Source organism: Motacilla alba, chromosome 3 (genome assembly GCF_015832195.1).
Source record: "Motacilla alba alba isolate MOTALB_02 chromosome 3, Motacilla_alba_V1.0_pri, whole genome shotgun sequence".
Classification (NCBI taxonomy): Eukaryota; Metazoa; Chordata; class Aves; order Passeriformes; family Motacillidae; genus Motacilla; species Motacilla alba.
This window is the reverse complement of record NC_052018.1, coordinates 56,242,319-56,265,114: the sequence shown is the minus strand read 5'-3', so window position 1 is coordinate 56,265,114 and position 22,796 is coordinate 56,242,319. Positions and strand designations below refer to the sequence as shown.

Below are 22,796 nucleotides of genomic sequence, written 5' to 3'. Positions count from 1 at the left end.
AGTTTGCATTGTGGCTTTATGTCATCTTCTCTCCTGCTCCATGGACACCCTAACCCTTTATACAGCGATATCACTGACTTCACACTGATTTCTTGTTCATCTCAGAAACTGCTAGACAAAGTTAATTAATAACCAAGGCTTTTTATTTAGCACTACTAGTCAGGGATGGTCTTGAACTCCCAAAAAAAAGATGAACATAAATGCTGCTTAATGCTTAGTGGCTCTGGAGATGGGAATCCTAAAGATGAAGCCATCATCCAGAGGTTTCTTTAACGCTACCAAAAACTTTAGAGAGGTGGAGAGACAAGAAGAAATACAGCCATCAGTATGGAATTTAGAGTCTCTCTTCATTATCTTGGCCCTGACAATTCTCTTTTAGCTCCTGCATTTCAGTTTGACAGTGTTTCCCCAGTGCATGACAGCAGAAGTTACGATGCACGTGGTGGAGATGGGAGATGTATACTTTTGATAAGGAGATTGTGAGATTTGATTCACCCTGCCAGAAAGAGGCATTCATTAGTGTCCATTCTTTCCTAAGCCTATGGTGTCCATGCATGCACCTTCCATCAGCTTCCTGTGAGAGGAAGAGGTCTCATTTCAGATTCAAAAGTTCCTTTATTTTTTAAGTCTCTTCTTCTGTGCTGCATTTTTTTCTTTTTGTACAGTGATAAGAGAGCAAAGGTCCGGGATATCTTGCTTGGACTAAATAAATTATTTCCTTCTCTATTTAAGATTAATTAAGAAATGTTGAAGGGAAAAAAGGTCAGAGCTACTCTGAGATTGTTCATTCCATTCCCCAATTATTCCATATATACTAAGCCTGAAAGAGCTGTAATTAGATATGAGACAAGCCTCATGAGGTTCTCTTTCTGTGCAGTTCCAAGCACACTGGCAGTCATCCAGAAGTTAAATATGTAAATAAATCATCTTCTTTTCAACAAATTTCTTCTGTTCATCATACTTCTCCCTTTTTTCTCTCCAAGGGCTAACCAGCCTGGACCTTTCCCATATAGTAGCCTGCGTACTGAATAGGCCCATACAGAGCTGAAGGGAGAGATTGCTGCTGCTCCATTGCAAGCTGCTAGAGGGCCCAGCCTAGCAGTGTGCTTTACGAAGCTCTTGGAGGAACTTGTGTGAGCCTTGGAAAACTCCAGCAGCTTCTGCACCTGAATATCTTTGCACATTTGTGTGTTTATATGGGATCCAGACAACCACACTGGGTTTCTCCAGTGTAGATATGCCACCTAAAAACTGGTTCACTTGCCCCAGCAGATGAATCAAAATCAGGTGTGCCACATGCCCAGGTGCTCTGCCAATGAGAGAAATGATTTGCAAGGATGGAGAGGAGCTGAGATTGGTGCATTTGCTGCTTTTCCAAAGGTTGTCTTTAGTGAAGAACTTACCAGCCAAGTCCACAGTGCTAAGCTGTCACCTGATTTCCTTTATTTCATGGCCACAATACTAGGAAAACTATTCAGTCCATTTAAAAACCTATCTGTCTTAGGTATTATTCCTTCTACTTGCCTTCTTCAATTTCTGTTTGCTTTCTCCATTTCACTTATTCTCTGACACAGTAATTTATATTGGTGACTAGCAGTCCTGTAAAAGGATTTGCACACCAAATAGAAACAATGTAAATTATCCTACATGCAGGGTCTTTTTAATATTTTCTCTGATGTCATAATTATTGTTTAACCTGCTTGATGTTGAACCCTCAAAAAAAAGCTGCCATTCTCAGAGGAAAAATATGTTAGCATTCAGTAGCTTTTGCCCAAAATGACTTCAGAATATTTATTTTTTATTTGCAAGAGTTAAGCAAAAGAAAATCTACACATGACAAAGCATATGGAATAAGAGACCCAAAACAATCTGCTTCAGTCACAGTCTTCCCAAAACCAACAACCTACACATGTGGGAGACTCCAACCCACAAGCTGATAAGTCAGCATTGGTGACTTACACTTCAACTCGTGTTTCTAAAACAAAGCTCTTTATTGCCGTCATCTTGTAACTGGAGTGAAGACCACAAGGAATAAATGCTGGATAATATGTTTCTTGCATGTGTAAGTGTGCCCCTGGAAAAATACTAAGCTAAGAAAGGAAATAATGTAAAGGACAGAAAGAAAGCCTCCGTTGTTTCATACTTCTTGAGTGTGTCTGGTTTGCATCTGTTACTATGTTTTCCACTTAAGCATACTTATTTCTTTAATACATATGAATGACTGGTTTTGACTGGCAGTTTGAAAATGTGGTTTTACTCTGATTAACTGTGCATTTTGTCTGTACTTAGCCCTTCTAAAAACCATATTTCTCAAGCTATTTAGCTAAGGAGCTAAAACAACACATGGAACAATTTATTGAAATGCCAGGCAGGTTTGACAGGTGCAGGAGAAACTACTTAGTTTCACAAATTGAAACAGCTGCAGTTTTATAGGTGATGAAATTGCATTGGGATGGGGTTTCAGATTTGTTAGTTCATCTTGTGTTTGCTGTTTTGTTTTTGAAGCATTGAGTCATTTCCCCCTCTCCAAGGAGGACTCATAAGACCTAATTCTCAAATGGAGAAGGCATCTAGTCACCACAGAGTGATGGGAAGCTTCGTGAAATTCAAGCAGATTTTAGAGTAGACTGAAATATAGCTAGAAAATAATAGTTTTCTCCTCATGGATTTATAAATAAATGTTGCTGGCAGCTTTTGGAGCAGGAAATGCTATAAACATTTGGTCCATCTTTCAGGTAGCCTGAGCTAAGATTTTATTACAAATCTCTAAAGAATATCATGCACAGAAAATTTTGAATCATTAACCAATAAATTTTAACCTCAAAAGAGTCTCTTGTATCAAGGAGGGTTACTTTCAGTCTGTGCAATTGCTGGACAACGATGTATGTTTTATTTTCAAATTATTCAGGACCATATGTTCTCCTACAGTGACAGAGTATGTATCAAGTGGTCTGCTTTCCATAAGTTCGTTTTATCATCCTAGTGGGGAAAAAAATCAGTGATGAAAATCAGTGAATGATCTTACAAGAATTGGTCACATTTGGCAATGAATTAATTTGTCAAAACACTTGAACCATAAATCCTCCTCCTAGCTTAAATCCCTGCTGATGATGGTTTTTTAAGTCATAAGTTCTTATATGGTTTAGAACAAAACAATCTTTCAGATCTTGATGGAAATTTATTGGTGTTTTGCACACTGCATCTCAACCATTTAGAAATGGCTAATTTCAGTGTCATGGGACTTTAAGCAACCTAGTCAAGTAGAAGGTGTCCCTGCCCATGTCAGAGAGCTGAGAACTAGAGGATCTTTCATGTTCGTTCCAACCCAAACCTATTCTGTGATTCTATTACTCAATATCTCCTTTGACTTGGAACAGAAAAGCAAAGACAATTGCCTTGTCTGTGTTACCCAGTCTGATAGGTGACAGGACCACCCCAGAGTGTTCAAGTGGGGCTTGACCAAGGCTGTGGCAGCCTCCCCCATGGCACTGCCATGCCACACTACACATGGGCCTGCACAGGCTGCTGAAGTCCCTGCTGCCAGGTCCCAGCCCAGCCTTTCCTGTCAAAGGAGCTGATCTGCAAAAAATTACTGTAATCTTTCACCAGGAGCCCCTCTGGGAATACTGCAGCTTTCTAAGGTGTATGGTCTGTCTCACAGCTCTGAATATCTGGGCATGTCTCTCTCACAGGACCAGGCATTCTAAATCAGCTCATCTAGTGGTCCTGGTTGCTTTAGAGATTGATAAAAAATTAGGATGCTGTGCAAAGTTATATAACAAATTAGAAGGGTCACCTTCTGCCAGATCTAAAGGAGATTAGTGAAGTGTAGAGTTAGGCTCAAATTTGAAATAGAGAAGTTATTAATACATACACAAAATATGCTTCCCTGCTCTGACAGCATGAAGCTTTTGAATAGTTAAGGATGACTACTGAATGGGACTTGGTGCTGTAACCAGTCATCCATAATGTTCTGCCACTGCAGTCATTATTCTTGCACTGCAGTTAAACTTTACAATACTGGGCTATTTCAGTCCAGATTACTGAAGGATGCAAAATAATCATTGCATCAGGAAACTGAGATGGAGAAAATGTACACTGAGGTATCTTTGTTTTGCCTGGAATTTTTTAATTCACCTACCTTTGCTGCCATTCACATTCAAGCATGCATTCCCTAGCTCCTGTGCCTGGATCAGATGCTCACAGTACCCTGCAGACTGATTTGAGGCTTTGACTAATAGATGTGGGATGTGGTGTTTATCAAAACAGGAGTTAAAATAAATGTTGCCTAGGCTTCCTGACAATTGGCATTGCTCACATAAAACATAGAATAGAGAAGAGAAGGTACCAGCAAGCAGCCTCAGACTGTTTGGATAGGATTTCGGGTTGTATTGTTCGTGTTGTTTTTATTTGATCTAGATGAAAAGCACTTTTAACTTGGTAGCCTGGAAAGATTACACTTGCACATACACAATAAACCCCATTTTGTTTTGTTTTGCTGTTTGACATAATACGCAGAGGGTGTTTATACACCAGAACGGACAATGAATCTATTGTCTCATCTTGTGTAGTAACAAGTGCCATCAGTGCTTGCAATTGATCCAAGAGCTCTTACCTGACTCCAACACATCAGTTATTTATTTATTCACAGAGAAAAGAATCCCATGACACTAACAATTGTTATCAAGGACAAAATGGGAGGAAGCAAAAGAGGAAAATCCTAAGTGGTGCCTATTCAGTTGTTGGTGCCACATTACAAAAATCTGTGAGGGCACAGCAAAAGTTAATTTAGGTATTAATGTGAGATGTGGGTTTTACAAACTTTTTCCTGCACTACTGAAGCTGGCAAGAGCTTTCCCATTTACCGGAACAGGAAAATCCAACAGGCAGTTTGCTGTGTGCCCATTAACAGTAGTTATTTGCAATACTGGTGTGCGTAAATTTTCTGCTCTTCTTCATGCCTTGACTTACATGATTTACGACTTGTTCAGCAGAAAAATTTTAACCCATATTTAGAGGATTCCAGAGTCCTCGAGTAATTTTGGTACCCATCATCTTTTGGGATTAGTGCATGAATGCAGTCGCATGTTGATATGGTTTTTTTTTAAGCATCTTACCTTTGCTGACTTTCTTCTGTGGCCTGGAGACATGCCATTCACACTTAAGATCATAAAGATCTGCCTTATTTACTTGATGTGTTAACATTGCAAGTGATGACACCAACAAGTACTGAAATACTTGCTGAGCCTTCCCTTGGATAGCTCTGATTTCTGCCAGATGCTGTATATTCCCCTGCAATACCGAAGGGTGCTGGTGCTCCTGTGAAGAACATGGTTATTACCTTAACTTCTCCACGCCGAGCTGTGGCAAATTTGTCCTTCCCCAGATCCCACTCACATGCAGGTAACCTTTTTCCTGGCACGGCTGGAGGACTAAACTCTCCTTGAATCCAGGGCGTGTACATCCAGACTTGGACAGAAACAAAGTGCTCTGCTATTTGGCCTCTGTCTGCTTTTTAGCGAGAGGTTTCTCGGCTTTGCAGGGAAAGCAGCAAATGATGACTATGCAGCGAGTTGCCCTTCACTTTCCCTTTTAAAATAAAACGTGATTATTAATCAACAAAGCGGTGTGTTTCAGGGATCTGCAGGGGAAAAAAGTAGCTCGAGGTGATTTGACAAAGTGATTCTTTTGCTGTGCCGCATTTCCCACGGGACATGACAAATTAAATGTCAGAGTCAGCTAGAGAGTAGTGCTAGATCTCAGTCGGGGCCTTAATCAGCCTGCTCTCGTTTACCTCTTTCCACTTAAGTAGATGACTGTATACAGTTTGAACAATGGAGCTTTTCATTCCCTAATCTACCTAATTGTAATTTAAATAGATTTCCTGACAGTCGCCCTCAAGACTTCGGGGGAGATGATTCCAAGAGCTCTGTGTCCACCTCGGGTTTATATAATGGATGAAAATTCAAATCCTTGTCCAGGGTGCAATTAGATAACGTCAGGAAAAGGAAGAGGGGATCAGATGAACAGCAATTGGAGAAGGAGGAATGTACATTTGATATCAGAGGGAAGCAGAACTCAAACACAGGCACATACACTGACCTAGATCACACTCGAGGCGTTTGGTATTGTACGGCAGGGAAAAGAATATCCAGAGACTTTGAAATTCAACATGCAGAGTAAAGGAGCTGACTAAGAGCCAAAATAACCCATAACAGATGTAAACAAACTTTCATGAAGAATGGCATATAAGTGCAGAAAAATTCAAGGGCACGGAGTGGTTTATTCCAATTTCCCACCAAAGAAAAAAAAAACCTGTCCAAAGTTTTGGAGGGAGAAAATGCTGCTGCACAGAGCACAGGGTTGCACAGGCTGTCAGATTACATTTGATACTATTGTGTTGATGGGTGTGATGTTTCATTGAGAACTGCCTGATAATACTGGACCTCTAAGCAGTTTTTTCCACAGTTTTCCTCAATCCATTCCATCATCCAGTTTAGGTTCAGTCCTCAGCAAACGTCTTCAATTTTAAACAACTAATCAAATTTGTTTACAATCTCACGCCATTTTTCTTTCACACAAATATGATGTGTGAAAGGATGTGTATCTTCCCAGGATGGGCAACTTCCCACTCTATTGCTAATTCCTACTAAAATCCACGGTTCATATCAGACGCTGGGGCTTAGTGCAGTGAAGTGACTGCCACATCCACAAAGGGCCTAATCTTGCAAGACATTATGTCCCTGCATAACCTGCCTTTTCTTTTCTTGTGTATTCATCAGTTCTGAAGGTCAAGCATTCAGCTGTGAAGCCAGCAAAGAAGCCCATCTTGTCCTGTGAAGCACCAGGTTTTTCAGAGCTCAAGTGATAGGGAGGATGCTCCAAGGTGGTCACTGGCACCACTGGCATCTTTTTTCCTCTGAGCAAGAGCCACATCTGCATTGGAAACAGGCTGGTGTTTCTCCCATGGAAAACATTCCTCATGATTGCAGTGATGGGGACTGGCTTATGGATAACCAATTAAAGTGTAAAATGCGCTGAGTCGACTGATGCCATTGACAACTGAGCCATATGAAATTAAAAGCTTTATATGTTTGCTATTACATAACAGGAAAAACCAGGAGTGAAAAAAACCCTGGAACTTGGCAAATCTCATTTAATCACATCTGGCAATTTTTAAGTCTAAGATTATCACTGTTGGATATCATGTTTTTAGAAAGTAAAGCAAACAAAGAAACTTGAGAAAACAAGGCTCAGAAAATAAAGAGCCTTTACAAAAATACTTGTGCACCTTTCAGCAATGCTACAGGCCATGCTTGGGAAAAGGGTATTTAGAGCTGTTCTCTAACAACAGTCACATTTCAATTTAGTTTGGGATTAGTGAAACATGGCTACAGACTAGAAGGATGCAGAACACTCCCTTGAACTCACTTTTCTTGAAAGAACTCACTTTTCTTGAAAATTTTCATCAATTTTGTTTGTTGTCATTGCAAGAAATGCCAGGAATACCAAACAACTTTGACTAGTTCCAGAGCTCCTTTGGTGGTCCAACAAAACCACCAATCGAAAACAAAATTAAAAATGTGGCAGGGTGGACAAGTGTTTACTCCCAGTCGTGGAAGTCTGTGAGTGTGAAGCTGACTGCATTTGTTCCAAATAATTTGTTCTATCTCAATAATAAGCAATCATAAAAAGAAAAAAAAAAAAAGTAATTTGACTTGAAAATGTGAAATTTTTGATTTTGGAAAAGTTGAAATAATTTGGTTTGACAACCTCAAAACTCTTCATTTTATGAAATTATTCATGTGAGTAGTTATATTAAAGCTGATTATCTCAGCCACATTTAGAGTCTGCTGCTTATACTCTATAATGGTGGATGAAATTGCTGGGCGAAATTAAGGGGCCTTGCCATGGAAACAAAAGTACACATGTTGTCAGAGGAAGTTCAGAGGAGGATTGCTTCCTGCAGTTAGGAGCAGGCTCTAGTTTATTTATTGGTAGTGGATATCTGATAAGAAAAAAAAAAAAAGTATGTATTTGAATAATAAAATACTCCTTACAGTGCCACAAAGAATTACGCACCTAGCACATTGGTATTTGAGCTCTGGGGAGACCTTACAGCATCTTCAAGTACCTGAAGAGGCCCTACAGGAAGTCTAAAGAAAGACTTTTTACAAGGGCATGTAGTGACAGGAGAAGGAGTGAATTTGAACAGAGAGGTTTTAATTAGGTATTAGCAAGAAAATTTTCAGTATGACAGTGGTGAAGCTCTGGAACAAATTGACCAGAGAAGTTATGAATGCCCCATCCCTGGAAGTGTTCAAGGCCAGGCTGGATGGGGCCTGAAGCAACCTCGTCTTACGGAAGGGGTCCCTGCTCACAGCAGGGAGATTGGAACTAGATGATCTTTAAGGTCCCTTCCAACCCAAATCATTCCATGATTCTATGATCACATAATGCCCTAAACGGCAAACTATCATTTGCTACTTGTTAATCCTAATTTGTCAAATCAGGGAAGAAATTCTGAGAAATTTCTTTAAAGTTCTTTTAACTTTTGTGCAATCCAGTGTAGTAGGATTTTTTTTAGCGGAAGTGAATTAAAAAGAAATGAACCTTTGCACTTTGAATCCCTTAGTGACATTTAAGATAGCCCAAGTCAAACAGAGCTATAGATCTAAGGCACTTGTCTAATGTAAATGTAAATATTAAAACCTCAAAAAATCTTTGAAGTCTATTAAGGTTAAAGCTAGACAAAGGCCTGTAGTGTAGACTTAAAATTCAGTGACTAATACATAAAATTTCAATATACTTAACTGGGGCCCTCTGAAAAGTAATATATAATCTACAAGCATCAATAGAAACCCAAGAGCTGCATAGCAATGGCCAGGGAAACTGGTTTTCTTCCAAAGTCTGATCTTGACCTTGCTGCTATGAAGTTGCTGCCAGTTACTACTTTCAAATCAGTATTTTCAATGTCTTTGGACATGGATATATGTTGAAAGTCAGTGGTGAATCATTGAATTTTCTACACTCTTCTGTGCATTTTACTCAGTGTTGTCTCTGAAACTCAAAATCAAGTGTAGGTTTTGTCTGCAAAGGGATACTGAGAGGCATTAGCCTGGATTAGCTGAAGAAGTGAAATTAGAGGAGTTGAATGTCATTAAAGTCCTCCTGAACCTCTCAATTCAGAATAAAACCTGAAATATTAACTGAGATAAATGGAGTAAATGGCTGCAGAACGAATTAAACCCACCATGATTCTGAACCGAGCTGCCCACACAAGGGCTGGATGTGCATTTACGTGACTTGTGACTGGAGAGCAGACTTTAGCACATCCATGTAGGCAAGCCCTAAAGCAGCCCAACATGCCAGGCGCTGGCAGAGCTCCTTGGCAGCCGCCGCAGCCCAGCCCCAGCGCGGCTCCCCGCGGGCGGCTGCCAGGCAGGTCTGGGCGCGTGGGCAGGCACCGAGCGCCCGGCTTGGCGCCTCACTCAGGGGCAAAGGCTGCACAGGAAAGAAAAACAACTTCCCTGGGCTCAGATATGCAGGCCTTGGGTTTCTATGGACATTTGTTGATTATATATTACTTTTCAGAGTGACTCAGTTAAGTTTATTGAAATGTTACACATGTCTTGCTGAGTCAGAACGGCGTCCTGGACTGGATGTACATGAACCTGGACTTTGTCCGATCTAATGAAGAAAAACTACTTTTAAAGCTCTCCTTTGACAGTGCATTTGTGGGTGAGCTAACCTATTGGAACTTTTTCCAACCATTAAAAAAAAAAAAAAACCAGCAACAACAACAATCGTGCTAGTTCATTCAATCTCAAAGCTGGATTCTCCTGAAATTTTTTCGTCTTAGTTTCCTCAAAACTCTGCTTCATTCAACAGAACAGCAATATGACCAGAGCAGTGGTCATGATCATGCTTATTTTTCATCTCTCAGTACAGGCTATAATGTATAAATAATATGGACCTATCATGTGAAAACTTTGGTTTAGCCCAACATTTTTAAACAGCAATAAGTAATCCATAAAAAAAATATGTGTATCTGGCTTAAAATCAGGAGTCAGCTTGGAATAAATAATAAATAAAGAAAAATTCTTCAGAATTCAGTGTGAACTCAGGAACCACTTGCTGATGTTAGAGAGAGAAATGTCATCTACACACTGGTGTGTGCAGCTTCATAAAATGCACTCTGTGTTACTTTCCCTCATCATTAAAGCACCAGTGGTTAATTTTAAATTTATGATCATTATACTGCAGAATGTATATTTCATTGCCATTAAAAGGTACAGCTACAAGATCATTCAATACCAATACATTTTGGTGTATCAGGAGCACCCAGGTCACATTTTGAATGCTTTTTCATACACAGGAAGGCTAAAGATATGTAAATGAAAACACAAGACAGTGAAAAAACAGGCGAAATTACAATAGAAATTATTGTTTAACTTTATCACTGCAAATATCATTAATTTGATATCACAAAACCAAACATCACAGGGTCTTAATGAAACCTTAGATCCACATTTACGTGTGAATTCCATATGCAATTGCAAAGTCTCAAGCAAAAGATACCTATGTTTCCTGAATTTTTAAGGAGGACTGAATCTGTAGCTCATTGTAGCCCCTGTCCTTTTCTGCTGTCAGTTTGGTTCTTTATTCATGCACATTTCTGCACACCGTGCGCACCCATAGTGAAATGACTGAAGCTGCAGGATGTTGAGGAAGAAAGCCAGAACCAGGTCAGAAAATACTTAACTGACCACCAGGTATATCTTAAAAAGGACAAATTCAACAGACATTTACTTCTTTCAGAATCACATTCAGTATATTAAATGTTTCCTGTAGTAAAACTACACTGGGAAATCAAGCATGGAGTTTTTTTTTTTCCATGAATAGAATTATTATTTTCAACACACCAAAATCTCAAATTAGATCAAGACACATAACAATGTATTTATTTGGAGAGAATAATATATATAATGATGTGCTTAACAATCATAGAATCAATTATGCTTGGCAAAAAAAATATATGTGTGTATATATATATATATGTGTGTGTGTGTGTATATATATATATATATGTGTGTGTGTATATATATATATATATATATATATATATATATATATATGTATGTAATCTGCCTGAGTTAAAATATCAGTTTGAATATATACTTGTTGAAATTAAATCTGAAAAAAATAATCCCTCCCCCCTACAACTTCAACCCATCAACCTGAAGCTAAAGCAGTCCAGATATTTTGTAGGGATGCTCCAGAGCATGGAAGTAGAGGGTAATATTACCCACATGAACTGACAAAAAAAAATGCAAATGGGGAATGCACTGGAAAGTGGCTCATTTGCCCACAGAAGGAAGTCTATTTGCTTGGTTTCCATAGAGAGGAAAGAGAAATTTTCCTAATCTTGAGGTTTCCGGCAGGTCAGCAAAGCAGGCACTTTGCTCATGGAGGAGTCACCAGCAGAAGGCCAGTTAGAGATGTCTCATTCTGTTTGTTTATCGTACATGATCCTGGTTACCAGTTGCTGTGATATAGATTTCCACTGTTAATCAAGCACTTGCCATCCTGCTCATGACTAATGTAAGATAATTTTTTTTTCCCGATGTAAAGCATCCTCTAATGGCAAATATCATCTCTTAATGAAGAATGGAGCTGCTGAGGCCAGGGACACCAAGATCCAAGAGGAAAGAGATTGCATCCTGTCAATATGAGGACAGTTGGGCTGTCAGCCCGGGCTGTTTCAGCCTTCTCTCTCCAGGCTGGGAGAGTGTGTCCTGAGACATCCCTATCCATTCTTTGCATTCAAACTACAGAGCTCTGATCAGATTCAGTGCAAATACACCACAGCTCACATAGTGGTCTTTTTGCTTTCACAATGCAAAATAACTTGGAAAAAGAGCTCAGAGAGGTCTCTCACTCCTCACTTAATGTCTCAGAAAATCCAATACTGTTGATTCACATCAAAGAGACAGTCACAGAAGTGAAAGGAAGAGCCAGCAAAGTGCACAAGCCTGACACTGTGCCCTGACAGTGCAGTGCTCATAACCAGCGTCCTTCCTACTGCAGTGCACTGGGTCCTAGCTGGGAAGCTGCAGAGATGAGGAGAAGGCAGGGAAGGCAGGTTAGAGGAGTCAGAGTCAAAATTGGGGCAGGACAGCAAGAGAAACTGACTCTTGAATGGAGTGATAGGAGGCACAGAAAAGGCTGAGGTAGTTTATGAAGTCAGAGATAATACAGGAGATATTGCTGTTGAAAGAAAGGACTGCAGAAAGCAAATCCTACAATTCTATTCCTGCAAAACCAGTCTGCTTTTTCTCATGGGGAAATTGAGCTGTTTAGGCTGGAAGTACTTGCTTTGGGTAGTTATCGCTCCCCTCTTAGCAGTCTACTGTGTACTTCAATATATTTATAAAGCCTTTATTTTGTAGATAAACTTATGGCATACTTGCACAAAGCAGCAAAAAATTCTCAGCATTAAGAGCCTGGCTATGATGATGTGTGTTCTTCCTGATTCGCCTGGTACTTTTTCCTACAGAAAATTGATCCTGATCCTCATATCTGATTATTTACCCCAATCTGTGCTACTGTCCTCACTGGAAACCCTGTTGTGCCGTTCCAACAGCTGATGAGCAAAAAGAGTCCATAATCTGCTTCTGTGTTGGCAGGTACGAAGGTGGATTAAGAGCCCGATGGTCAATGTTGAGAAGCATCCACATACCAGCCTCAAATACCCAGGGTCCACTGTGATGAATTTACCTGCAGGGGATTCAGAGCTCGAGCCTCCCTTCTGCCAGACCTGCCTGAGTGACCACCCTTTCCAGCGAGGGATTGCTCCTCAGGAGGCCGAGTCCTGCTCCTGGGAGAGCCAGAGAAACAGCAAAGTAAGTCACTCTTTCCTCCCCACAAACTTTGTTTACATGTTTTGTACTGATAACAAGTCTGTACTTAAAATAGACCTGTATTTAAGAGATTGTGTGCCCCTGGAAGAGAAGGGATGTTCCAAAATCTGAAACTCTACTGACCAAGGCTGTTGTGCACATCTGAACTCTGCTTTCTACCTTGAAATTTGGTGCCCATGGAAAACAAAAGAATCTTCACTGAAGTGCTGTGATGTACTCTCATAGCATTTGGACAGATTAGCAGTAATAATAAATATTATTTCCCTGTCTTACAGAAACTGGGGTGAGGATAGGTGATGTTATCTTTCCAAGATAATGAAAGAGAGAATGAAAAGGACTCAGACTTGCTAATTTTTTCCCTTCTGTCCAATGAGTACAAGACCACCCTTCATCCCCTCTACCCCTCAAACCATGTCTAGCTTTCTTTTTAGAAATCAGAATTTGGCTCAGGGAGTTTTCCCAAAGAGGAAGTGAACTATTCAGGGGGGTCTTCTAGCAGAAGGGAAACCCTGTTTTGCCTCAAGTCATACAATAGTATGTAATAGATGACACCATTCCTCATCTAGTGCTGGGCACACACAGACCTGAAGATGAGAAAATTGTGAGGGCTGAGACGAAATGGTTGAGAAGGGGCTTTTCTTAGGCAGACTTTGGACCTTTTTTTCCTTGTTCAGCTCCACACAATCCCTGTGGAGAAAAGCCAAAAGCAGAACAAAAAGTTTTCCGCAGAGTCTGTCATCCCTGACAGAATTATCCCTTGCCTGGAAATGGTGTGCAAAAAAAGGAGAGAGTTGTAGAAACATAAAAGCAAACAAATAAGAATCTTTCCAAGTACAAAGCAGAGCAAATGTGACAAGGCATTTATCAGAGCCTTAGCATACAGCTCACAGCAGAAACATTTTTTTCAAACTACATCTACTGCATTTTTAAACAGCAAAATCCAAGCAGCAGGTAAAAATGGAAGTCCTGTGCACTTCTGAAACCCAGCAAAGGCATTGTGGTTAAACATGAGCAAGTGAAGGAGCTAATTACTCCTCCATTTTACTTCATTAAGAAGATTAATTTTGCTCAGGCTGAAGCATTAAAAAATGAAAGCACCAAAGACGCAGGATACTGCAAATCCTTTGCCCTGCTGTAAATCACATGTACTCCTGTAGAGCTGTAGGGCCTCACGAATGATTTCCATTAGGTTTCACATGCATGTGGGGTAGATTTGGCTGAATGCAGATTCCCCTGGACCTCTCTCGCTGTCTCCTTTCTGCAGGCAGTGGAGAAGCTGCTTACTCAGCAGCTGGAGTCTGCAGCAAGAGAGATATTTTGCACGCTGCTTTAAAAATATCATTATCTGGCAAAAGACTTCTTGGATAAAGCTATCCTGCATAGGGAATCTTTTAAGCAAGTTAAAGCACAGAGTCCTTGATGTGATTAAATGTAAGGTCACTGCCTTTTTCTCTACAGTAGAACCAGGCAGGAAGCTTTTAATAATAAAGGTTGAAGGAGTTCTGTGTGTGACCTTTTCAAGGTTTAAAGAGAGTTTCTGGGTGAGATTCTGTTTGAGGGTTACAAGTGGCACAAGCTGCATCAAGTGTGAAATAACTCCCCTCACTTTAAACCAATGAACTTGAACAGACAGTTCTGTATTTCAAGGAGAAGAGAACATGATCTCTGTTAAATCAGCAGGGAGCTTGGATTGTGCCAGTCATCTCTCCTGGATAACTCTTGTTTCTTTTTCTCCACTGCTCTTCCTTCTCTGTTTTTCAGTACTGCAGTCAGGTACTGGTATCATGATTATGGTTCCTTTGTGCTGTGCTCAACACCAACCCACACAAGGGTCCTCCTGACCCTGTTCTTTTGCTCAAGGGCAAATTAACTCGAAAACAAATCAGCTGTGAAGTATTATTAAAGGCTTATTCTGGGCAACATGTTTTTTCTGACAGGCTTCAGGCTATTCTGATCAGTTTGAAAAAGGCCTTATAAAAACCAACCTGATTAAAACACATCACCCAAGGGGACACGTGTCTGTATTCCTATTCTTATTTCCAGTACAGAACAAGGGAAAAAAATCATTACTGCTTGTTTACTGTGATTGTAATTATGTAGTGGAGTCTTTAAAAATTGACTTAGCGTAAATAAGATTATTTTGAAACTAAAAGTATTTTAAATGATGATGGTTTTTTCTTAATATATGCTCTCATTTCCACTTCCCCAGGCTTTTCTATTAAGGCATGTGCCAGCTGGAATTTATAAAAATTATTACTGATGTAACCTCTATTAAGTCTCCTCTGTTATTTGTACGATAGGGTATAATCTCTGCATTTTTATGACTTTTATTTCTGCTTTGCTTACAGTGGACTAGATAATTATCAAGCATCTCCAGAAAATCATGCTAATTTTCACATGACTGGCTTACATAGGTATATTATTGTTTTTTGTAACCGATGTGGATTAGTTATATATGGGAGCTTATATCTGCTCTACTAGTGTAACAGCTGAAGCCCTAAGAGCTTGGACCATTGCCAGGGTAGTGATTTACAATAACCAAACCTCGCTTTTCCATGTCTATCTGCATAGTTCAGGTTGCACATAACTCACTGGCTTGATGAGGAGGGTAAATTTGCTTTCAAAATAAATTACCGTGCTGTGTAATGAATACCTCGTGTGAGTAAGCTGGTTTTGAAAGAGCAGGCAACCCATCTCTTAGAGTTGCATTGCAGTCTGCTAAATAGGGAGAGGCAAACATGGTGAAAATTGGGTGTGATTTAAATCTCTCAGGTGAGGGTTTACCAAGCTGGCTTATAAGAAGCAAATCATACCACATGCACACACACACACACACATATAAAATTCTTCTGTGCTCTGTGTATTTCACTTGCATTGTACTATTACTGCCCTTGTTTCAAACCTTTCTCTAAATAAGCGAAAGATAGGACCTTGTTAGCAAGCTCAAAATATCTTTCTTCTTCTTTTTTTTTGTTTTTTCTCAGAGCCAAGAGCTAGGTTCAAGGCTTGTTCTGTTCTTTCCTCTTTGTCTAACAAAACTCCTGCTGCCCTATCCATCAGCTGGTGTCTGTCCTGAAGCACCACAGACACATCTCTATCTAGCAGACCAAAGCCTTGAATGTCTAGAGCTTTTCTTTCCACAGCCAAACAAAAGCCCTGTGCAGCCCCCTAGCTAAGGGTTGGGAGGAGGGAAAGGGCGAGCTGAGCCTTTACTCCACTTAGGCAACGTGACTTCAGCTGGCCGGGAGTGTGTCCTGCAGGGCCACGGCTGTGTGACGGGGCACTCGGGGTGCTGAGTGGGGTGCTCGGCCCCAGCAACCCCAGGAGGGACCTGTCCCCACACCAGAGGCCACGTTTGGATCTCTTCACCCTCTCTTATCATGGCTGTGGGGCAGGCAATGGGAAAGATGATGGAGGCTCCTGAGGCAGTTGCCTTGTCTTCTTCCACCCATGGCAGTCCATCCATACCCACTGTCTCCTGTGAAGGAGCACCAGGAGAATCTTAATTAGGGCTGCAGGGAATTCAGTGCTGCCACCTTTTTGGGTAAGTCCTTCGCAGCTTAGTGGAAGTTAATTACTCTCATGGACACTTTTGGATCTTGTTATTAGATCCATAGCAGGAATTTATTTAGCTATTGAAAGTCTTTCAAGGCTCTTGTGTATAGAAGAGCTCTTGAATCCAGTCAGATTTCAGCACTTTACCATATTTCGAATCTTGCTTCAGAGATAAGGAATGCTGAAAGAAATGTACCCAAGCCAAAGGCTGGACAATTATTTGAGATAGCTCTAATTACAAATCTCTCCCACAAATAACATACAGCTTCTAGAAACTTGCATTTGAGATGGGGTAAGAATATCTTTCAGATGAAACATTTTGCATAAAGGGGCATCATAAAAATTAATGCCTTTTAATGGACTAGGAAAATGTGGAGATGAAAAAAATCTAACTAGCTCTCCATAAAGAAAGAGTTTGGTGACAAATCTGTGTGGGATTTTTAGGGAAATATGGTTTTCTCACACATTTCAGATAAATAACCCTCCCACATTTAATGATCTGCCTTGGTAATGAGGCACCCTGTGATTTACACCCTGGTAAGTGCTAGTTAATACACTAACATATGCACATACACAACAGAGGAAATGAAAATCCTGACAGCCCAGCACGGGACAAAAATACTCCTGGAACCAATGCATGTGAAAAGTAGTGCAATACAAGACAATTTTGAAAAGAAAAGTAGAATAAAAAAAGGAAGTTTGGGTAACAGAATTCCAGAATTGTTCAGTGAAATCAAGTCTGGAGACGACTGTGAGAGGCTCTAGCAAACCTAGACAAATTAATAACCTGATGGCAGATGATACTTGATAGAGGAAGAAACACAATAATGCACTTTGGTGGAATAATTATGACTACTCACTGCACCCTGTAGGGTCTTGAATTAAGTGTGATTATTCTAGAAGGCAGCCTGGATGCCACAGAAAGTAGCTTGGCCCAGGTCAGTCCCACACTCAGCAAAGCAGACACTCTATGCTTACATTTAGGAGTACAACCCTCCATCCACTGAGTCTGCTTCTGTCCCATATGGAGTGACATGAGGAAGGATGTGAAATAGATATATCTACTGTGGGTGAGAGCAGCAATACCAGGGCATCACATGCCTCTGAAAGGCCTTGCAGAGCAAGTTATATCTTTTTTTCTTCATTTATATAATGAAATACACTTTGGAGTGTCTTTCAGAGACCCTGGTAAGTAGGATTCTTTAGAAAGACGTTTTCAAGGAGTAAAGGACAAAGAGGCAAATGGTCCCTGAGCCTATAGCTCAGACTGACATTGGTGTGAGCTTTGTTGTTTTGATGGCATGCTTCATGCAGTGATTTAGGAAAGACTTATGAAGATTATCTCCATGAGTTTAGGCTTCTCTTTTGTCCCTTCTTGTCCTTCTTCCAGGAAAAGGATCTGGGAGAAAAAAAAAAAAAATTGTTGACATAATTCCAGAAAAATTATGGTGCTTTATTTGCCAGCTCCATGGTAATATTGAAAAGTAGAAATAGGTCTGGAAAGAGAAAATTAAAAACAACTGAAAAATTCCCATTTAAGCAGAGAAACAACAAGAAAATACTGTATAGAAGATTTGTGGTATAAAATACTTAACATTATAAGCAGACTTTAAATATAAAGAGCTAGAGGGATATGCAACTGTCTTCCAAAACAGAAGAGTCAAACTTAGCAACATCTGGCTGAAGTCTAATATATTCATGCATAGAATATTCCTGCCCTACAGTGGGTTACTCCAGATTTCAGGGTATGTTTTGCTATGGCCCCTAAGACTGGAAAGATGATGGCTTATCTCACTGAGCTGGGACTCTGTCCTTGTGTTAATAAAAGTGACATACAGAGAGATAATCTATCAAATAACCCCTTTTTCAGTGCTCCATGTTATAGTGAGAAGGACAATTGCAACATAAATCCTAAGGAAAAAATGTTAAAACCAGTAAAGGAAGTAGTTCTATCCTACATGTAATTTAACTTCAGAATCCACAACCACTGAAACTCCCCAGCTTCTCTTACCATTTTTCATTCACAAGTAAATCCAGACATGATATGCTGCTCCAGTGATGTACTATAGCACTGTCTGAAGATTAAAAAGAGTTTAAGAGATGAAAGTGGTTCAAGATGAGCAATTAGAACAGTAAAGAAGGTATTTTGTACTTCTCTTCATTCTGCAGTTTCTGCTTGAAAAAAGTCTGTCTTTTCTGGATCATCACAACTCAAAGTTGTAGCTTAATCCTGTGAATTGACAGCATCTAATGAAAAAGCCGTTTTTCACCAGCAGAGCTTACAGCTATTTCCTAAATAGTTGTTTCTAGCTGACTACACTAAAGCCCTTTCAGCTAATGATATAAATGTGTCACTAATGAGGTTTTGATGGAATTTTGAATTGAGTTCATTTGAATACTTACCTCCACTCAGAAGTACAGGCTTATTTACCTGCCAATAGGTCTCTGTGTTTTTGGAATTTGATCGTCTGTATATATGAAGACCAGGCACTCAAACATTATTTTATTGCAGATCCTATAGCTTTAGCAAAATGAAACAATCACAGATTTCTCTGTTGTTAAGATTTCTCTGCAGCTGTATCAGCTGTGAAAGCAACACACGAGTGAGGTGGGAACAGGCTTTGTTTCAGGGATTAAATCTATATGCAGCATGTAGTTACATAGGTTTGTAATGGATTGATATAGGGTTATTATGGATAATATTTATTTAGACAAGTCAAAAATGTTTAACACAAAGGCATTTTCAAATGGAAATGGCAAAGCATAGTTTACAAGTGCACAGGCTAAAATTATGTGTAATTTCAATGAATGGGAAAGACTGAATAGCAGACAATTGCCTGTGGGGGGTTTTACAGTCCCAACTGACAAAGAGAATGTCTATACAGCACAGAGCATATAAATCAGCTCCATGGCTCAAAGAAATTATGGGATACATCAATCATCTGCTTTACAAATACGCAGTGAGGCACTCAGTCATTTGTACATCCATCACAGGTCTGTTCAAGTGCCACAGACTTAGTAAATTAATTGGACAAGTCAATATCAAAATCTAAAAACATGTTCTCCTTCTTTTTGAATGCTGGTTCAACATTTCTGAAGATAATTAAAGTATTTCTTATTTTAAAGAAACTGTCAAGTGTTTTCCCTGAGGATAGCTACAGCTGGAAAATGATTTATAATTCTTTCCAAGGGGTTTCCATAATACCTGAACTGGAAATCACATCCTTTTCTCTCTCTTTCTTAAGTTATTTTTTCTTTTAATATATTTTTTATCTAGCTCCTTTTTGAGTCAGAGATTCAAATGACTATCCTGACAGTCAACAAGATGAGAGAAAAGTATTCCTTCCTCCATTGGTGATAGTAACCCAAAAATACACAGCAGAGTCAGTATGAGGAATCTGGGCCAAACACAGTCGACCAAATTTCTGTTTAATTTTGTTCTGTCATGCAAGACAGACAAAGCTCATTTCTGATTATCAACTGGTCAGCCACATGGGGCCAAGAGATTTCCTCACTAGAATTGAAGAATGTTCTGCATTTCTCCAGAATCCAACTTCTGGTAATATTTAGTATCTGATATCAAAGAATACAGTGAACAAGACCAGTAAAAAAAGAAGTTAGTTTGAAAGAATTTCTTTTTTCCCCTCAGTCAAATGCTGTGCTAGATTCCTTTGTCTACAAAGGTTCTATTTAGCAGGAGCAACTGGATTTGCTCTCCTCAACAAGAGTTTGATTTTAATCTGTTTATTGCCCATCATGTAATCATTGCTTCAGCTCATTTTGAAGATAATTCCATGCTTCACAGTAGATAAACAAAGGAGTCTGTTGCGTGACAAGGTCATAAAAACAATCTGACAGGCAATTGATACTTCTCTCTTAAAGAGTAACAGCACTACAGATAAAACAAATTATTTCATATATGTGTTGTTAAGACCACATACAGACAGCTAAAGATTAGATCTGCGAAGTAGCTGAGTGCATCCCCTGGGCACTTTGTGTCCACCCCTCCTCACCAAAAGACACTGCATGGCCCACCTAGATGGTGCTTCTGAGTCTTGACAAGGGCTGGTCTTGTATGCCCTTTCTCTCAAAAGAAATTAATCCCTGAGCCCGAAACATGTTTCTTAAAGAAATCTTAGTTTCTTCCTCTGGCTACTCAGTGTGCCCCGGTGTGTCTACCCCTGGAAGGCTCAGACCAGACAAGATACCCGAAGTGCCTTGGTCAGTGATAGTAACACAGTGAACAATTTTTTTTTTTCTCATCTTAGCACTGGAGATGTTGCATTCCTTTGCAGTTTATAAATAGGTATGACTATTTTTCTGTCCAGAAGTTCCAGATAACCTCTTACGTACAATTTTCCTCTTCACACAAAATGGTTATAATGGCAAAGAACTCCATTGTAAACTCATGTATTCTGCAAGTCCTATTATATTAGTCAATACTGTGCCTGCTGCTCATTTAAGGTAATTTAATGGAATCCACACCCCAGTACTCCTCAGTGTCTCTTCTCTTAATACAGTTTTCTTGCTCTATGTTTAATTATAGAGTTTCCATTTTGTGAAATCTTTTCATCCTTCTGCATAGTTAGCTCAGGATGTTCTAAAAGAGTTTCTGTGATGCACTCTCTACATTTGACAGATGCATGATAAATCAACTTTTTTGACCATTTGCATTAATGGAAATATAATTATTTCCAAAGCAGCAGTGCAGCTGCACCAAGACTTTGTTTGGCCTATACTATATGACACCATATTAACATTTACCTTTAAAACAAATAGAAACTCTGCTCAGGCTCAAAACAGTAACACTCTCTTAAAAGTATTTTGGAGCCTTACTAGAAAAGACATTATTGTTTCTAAAAATCCCATAGTAGTTTTGCATAAGTTGGAGAATTAATTTCATAGGCAAAAAAAAAAAAATCAATTTTTCCTGAGACAGAGCTAAGGGGAATTGTGGGGTGGGTGTCATCTCATCTGATGTCTACAAAAGTCATACGAGTCTGGAAGAAGATGGAGTCAGGCCCATGGGAATTGCATAGATTAGAAATGCCAGTTTAAAGGAACTTAAAAATAATCTAACCCTTTTAATTAAGAAATCCTTAAGTTTGAGCTGTCATGTGAAACCATGTGGGGTTTTGCTTTCCTGTGAAACTAAGAAATTTTTTGCAGATAAGTGGACTTACAGACAGAAGTAAAACCAAAACAGCATACAAACATGTTAATTCCAATAAACATTTGACATGTGGTGTGGTAGCACTTGATAACATCTGCCTTCTGGAGCAGAGTCTATTGCCTACAGTTACATGATTAAATTTTGCACACACCTAAGTGCTTCAGAATAGTGCCAAGCGAGCAAATAGAAAAGACAAAAAGAGGTTAGATTTATTTCTCTAAGCCATGAAGAAGGATTAAGAATGGTCTTGAAGAAGATGTGGTAGGATCCACTCTTGCCCTTGAAAGATAAGACAAGCTGATGGAGAGGGGTTACCTCCCACATATTATTACTGAAAGTGTGAAGTGGAAATCTGAGGACTACGATTTAGGTAACTGTCAAATCTGTTGGGTGGGGAAGACAAACACCTCTAAACTCCCAAAGCATCTTCTAACTGGTAGTCGGTAAAGAGCTTGTCCAGGTGAAAATGGAGGATGCTGTGAATGCAGCCTTTTGCAGCTGCCTCACTGTTAGAGCCCACACAAAACCTTGTAGCTTGCTTGAACCCTGGGCAGCCTCCCTGAAACCCCTTATTTGAGTATTAAGGGTTGTGGGATGAAGTGCAGGTGGGAGGGAAAGCTACAGTTCTTGCCTGCTTCCTAAACATTTCATTCTTGAGAGTGGCCAAGTTTTGCCATCAGCGATTCAGCTCTATTCCAAGCAGACTCATGGAAGGCAGGAGAAACAGATCTATAGATCTGATTCTAGAAATCAGAAACAGATCTGATTTCTATAGATTGGAAGGACCTGTCAATACTGGAGCATTTGTTGACAGGCTTGATGTGTTAGATAGAAACAGGGATTGATGCTCTTGCGAAGCTTTTCAAAAGCCACTCTTAAAAGTCAGGAGTTAGATAGCTGATGCTAATATTTCTCCCTCAATTTTCAAGATATTGGCTGTTGTTACTGTGAAGCACCTAGTACTGCTGAAGAGGTACCTGCAGAGGTTCCTATACTCCTAGAGTTACAGATTATACCCTAGAAGGTTGATGTCTAAAAGCTAGCTTTCATTAAGATGATGATGTTTGGTTTCTTAAGGATTTTTTTTTAATCTAGCCCGCAGGAATTGAAGCTCTTTGAGAGATAAAGATATTTTGGCTTAAAAA

General features: G+C 39.7%; 1 protein-coding gene across 1 annotated transcript in view; it reads left to right on the top strand.

Annotated features, from left to right (window-relative positions):
• Positions 1–22,796, top strand: part of SGK1 (serum/glucocorticoid regulated kinase 1) — a 67,339-nt gene that overhangs the window by 10,369 nt on the left and 34,174 nt on the right. Inside the window, exon 2 of the mRNA XM_038132050.1 lies at positions 12,690–12,905. Coding sequence (XP_037987978.1) covers positions 12,690–12,905 — 216 coding nt within the window. The remainder of the gene's footprint in view (positions 1–12,689; positions 12,906–22,796) is intronic.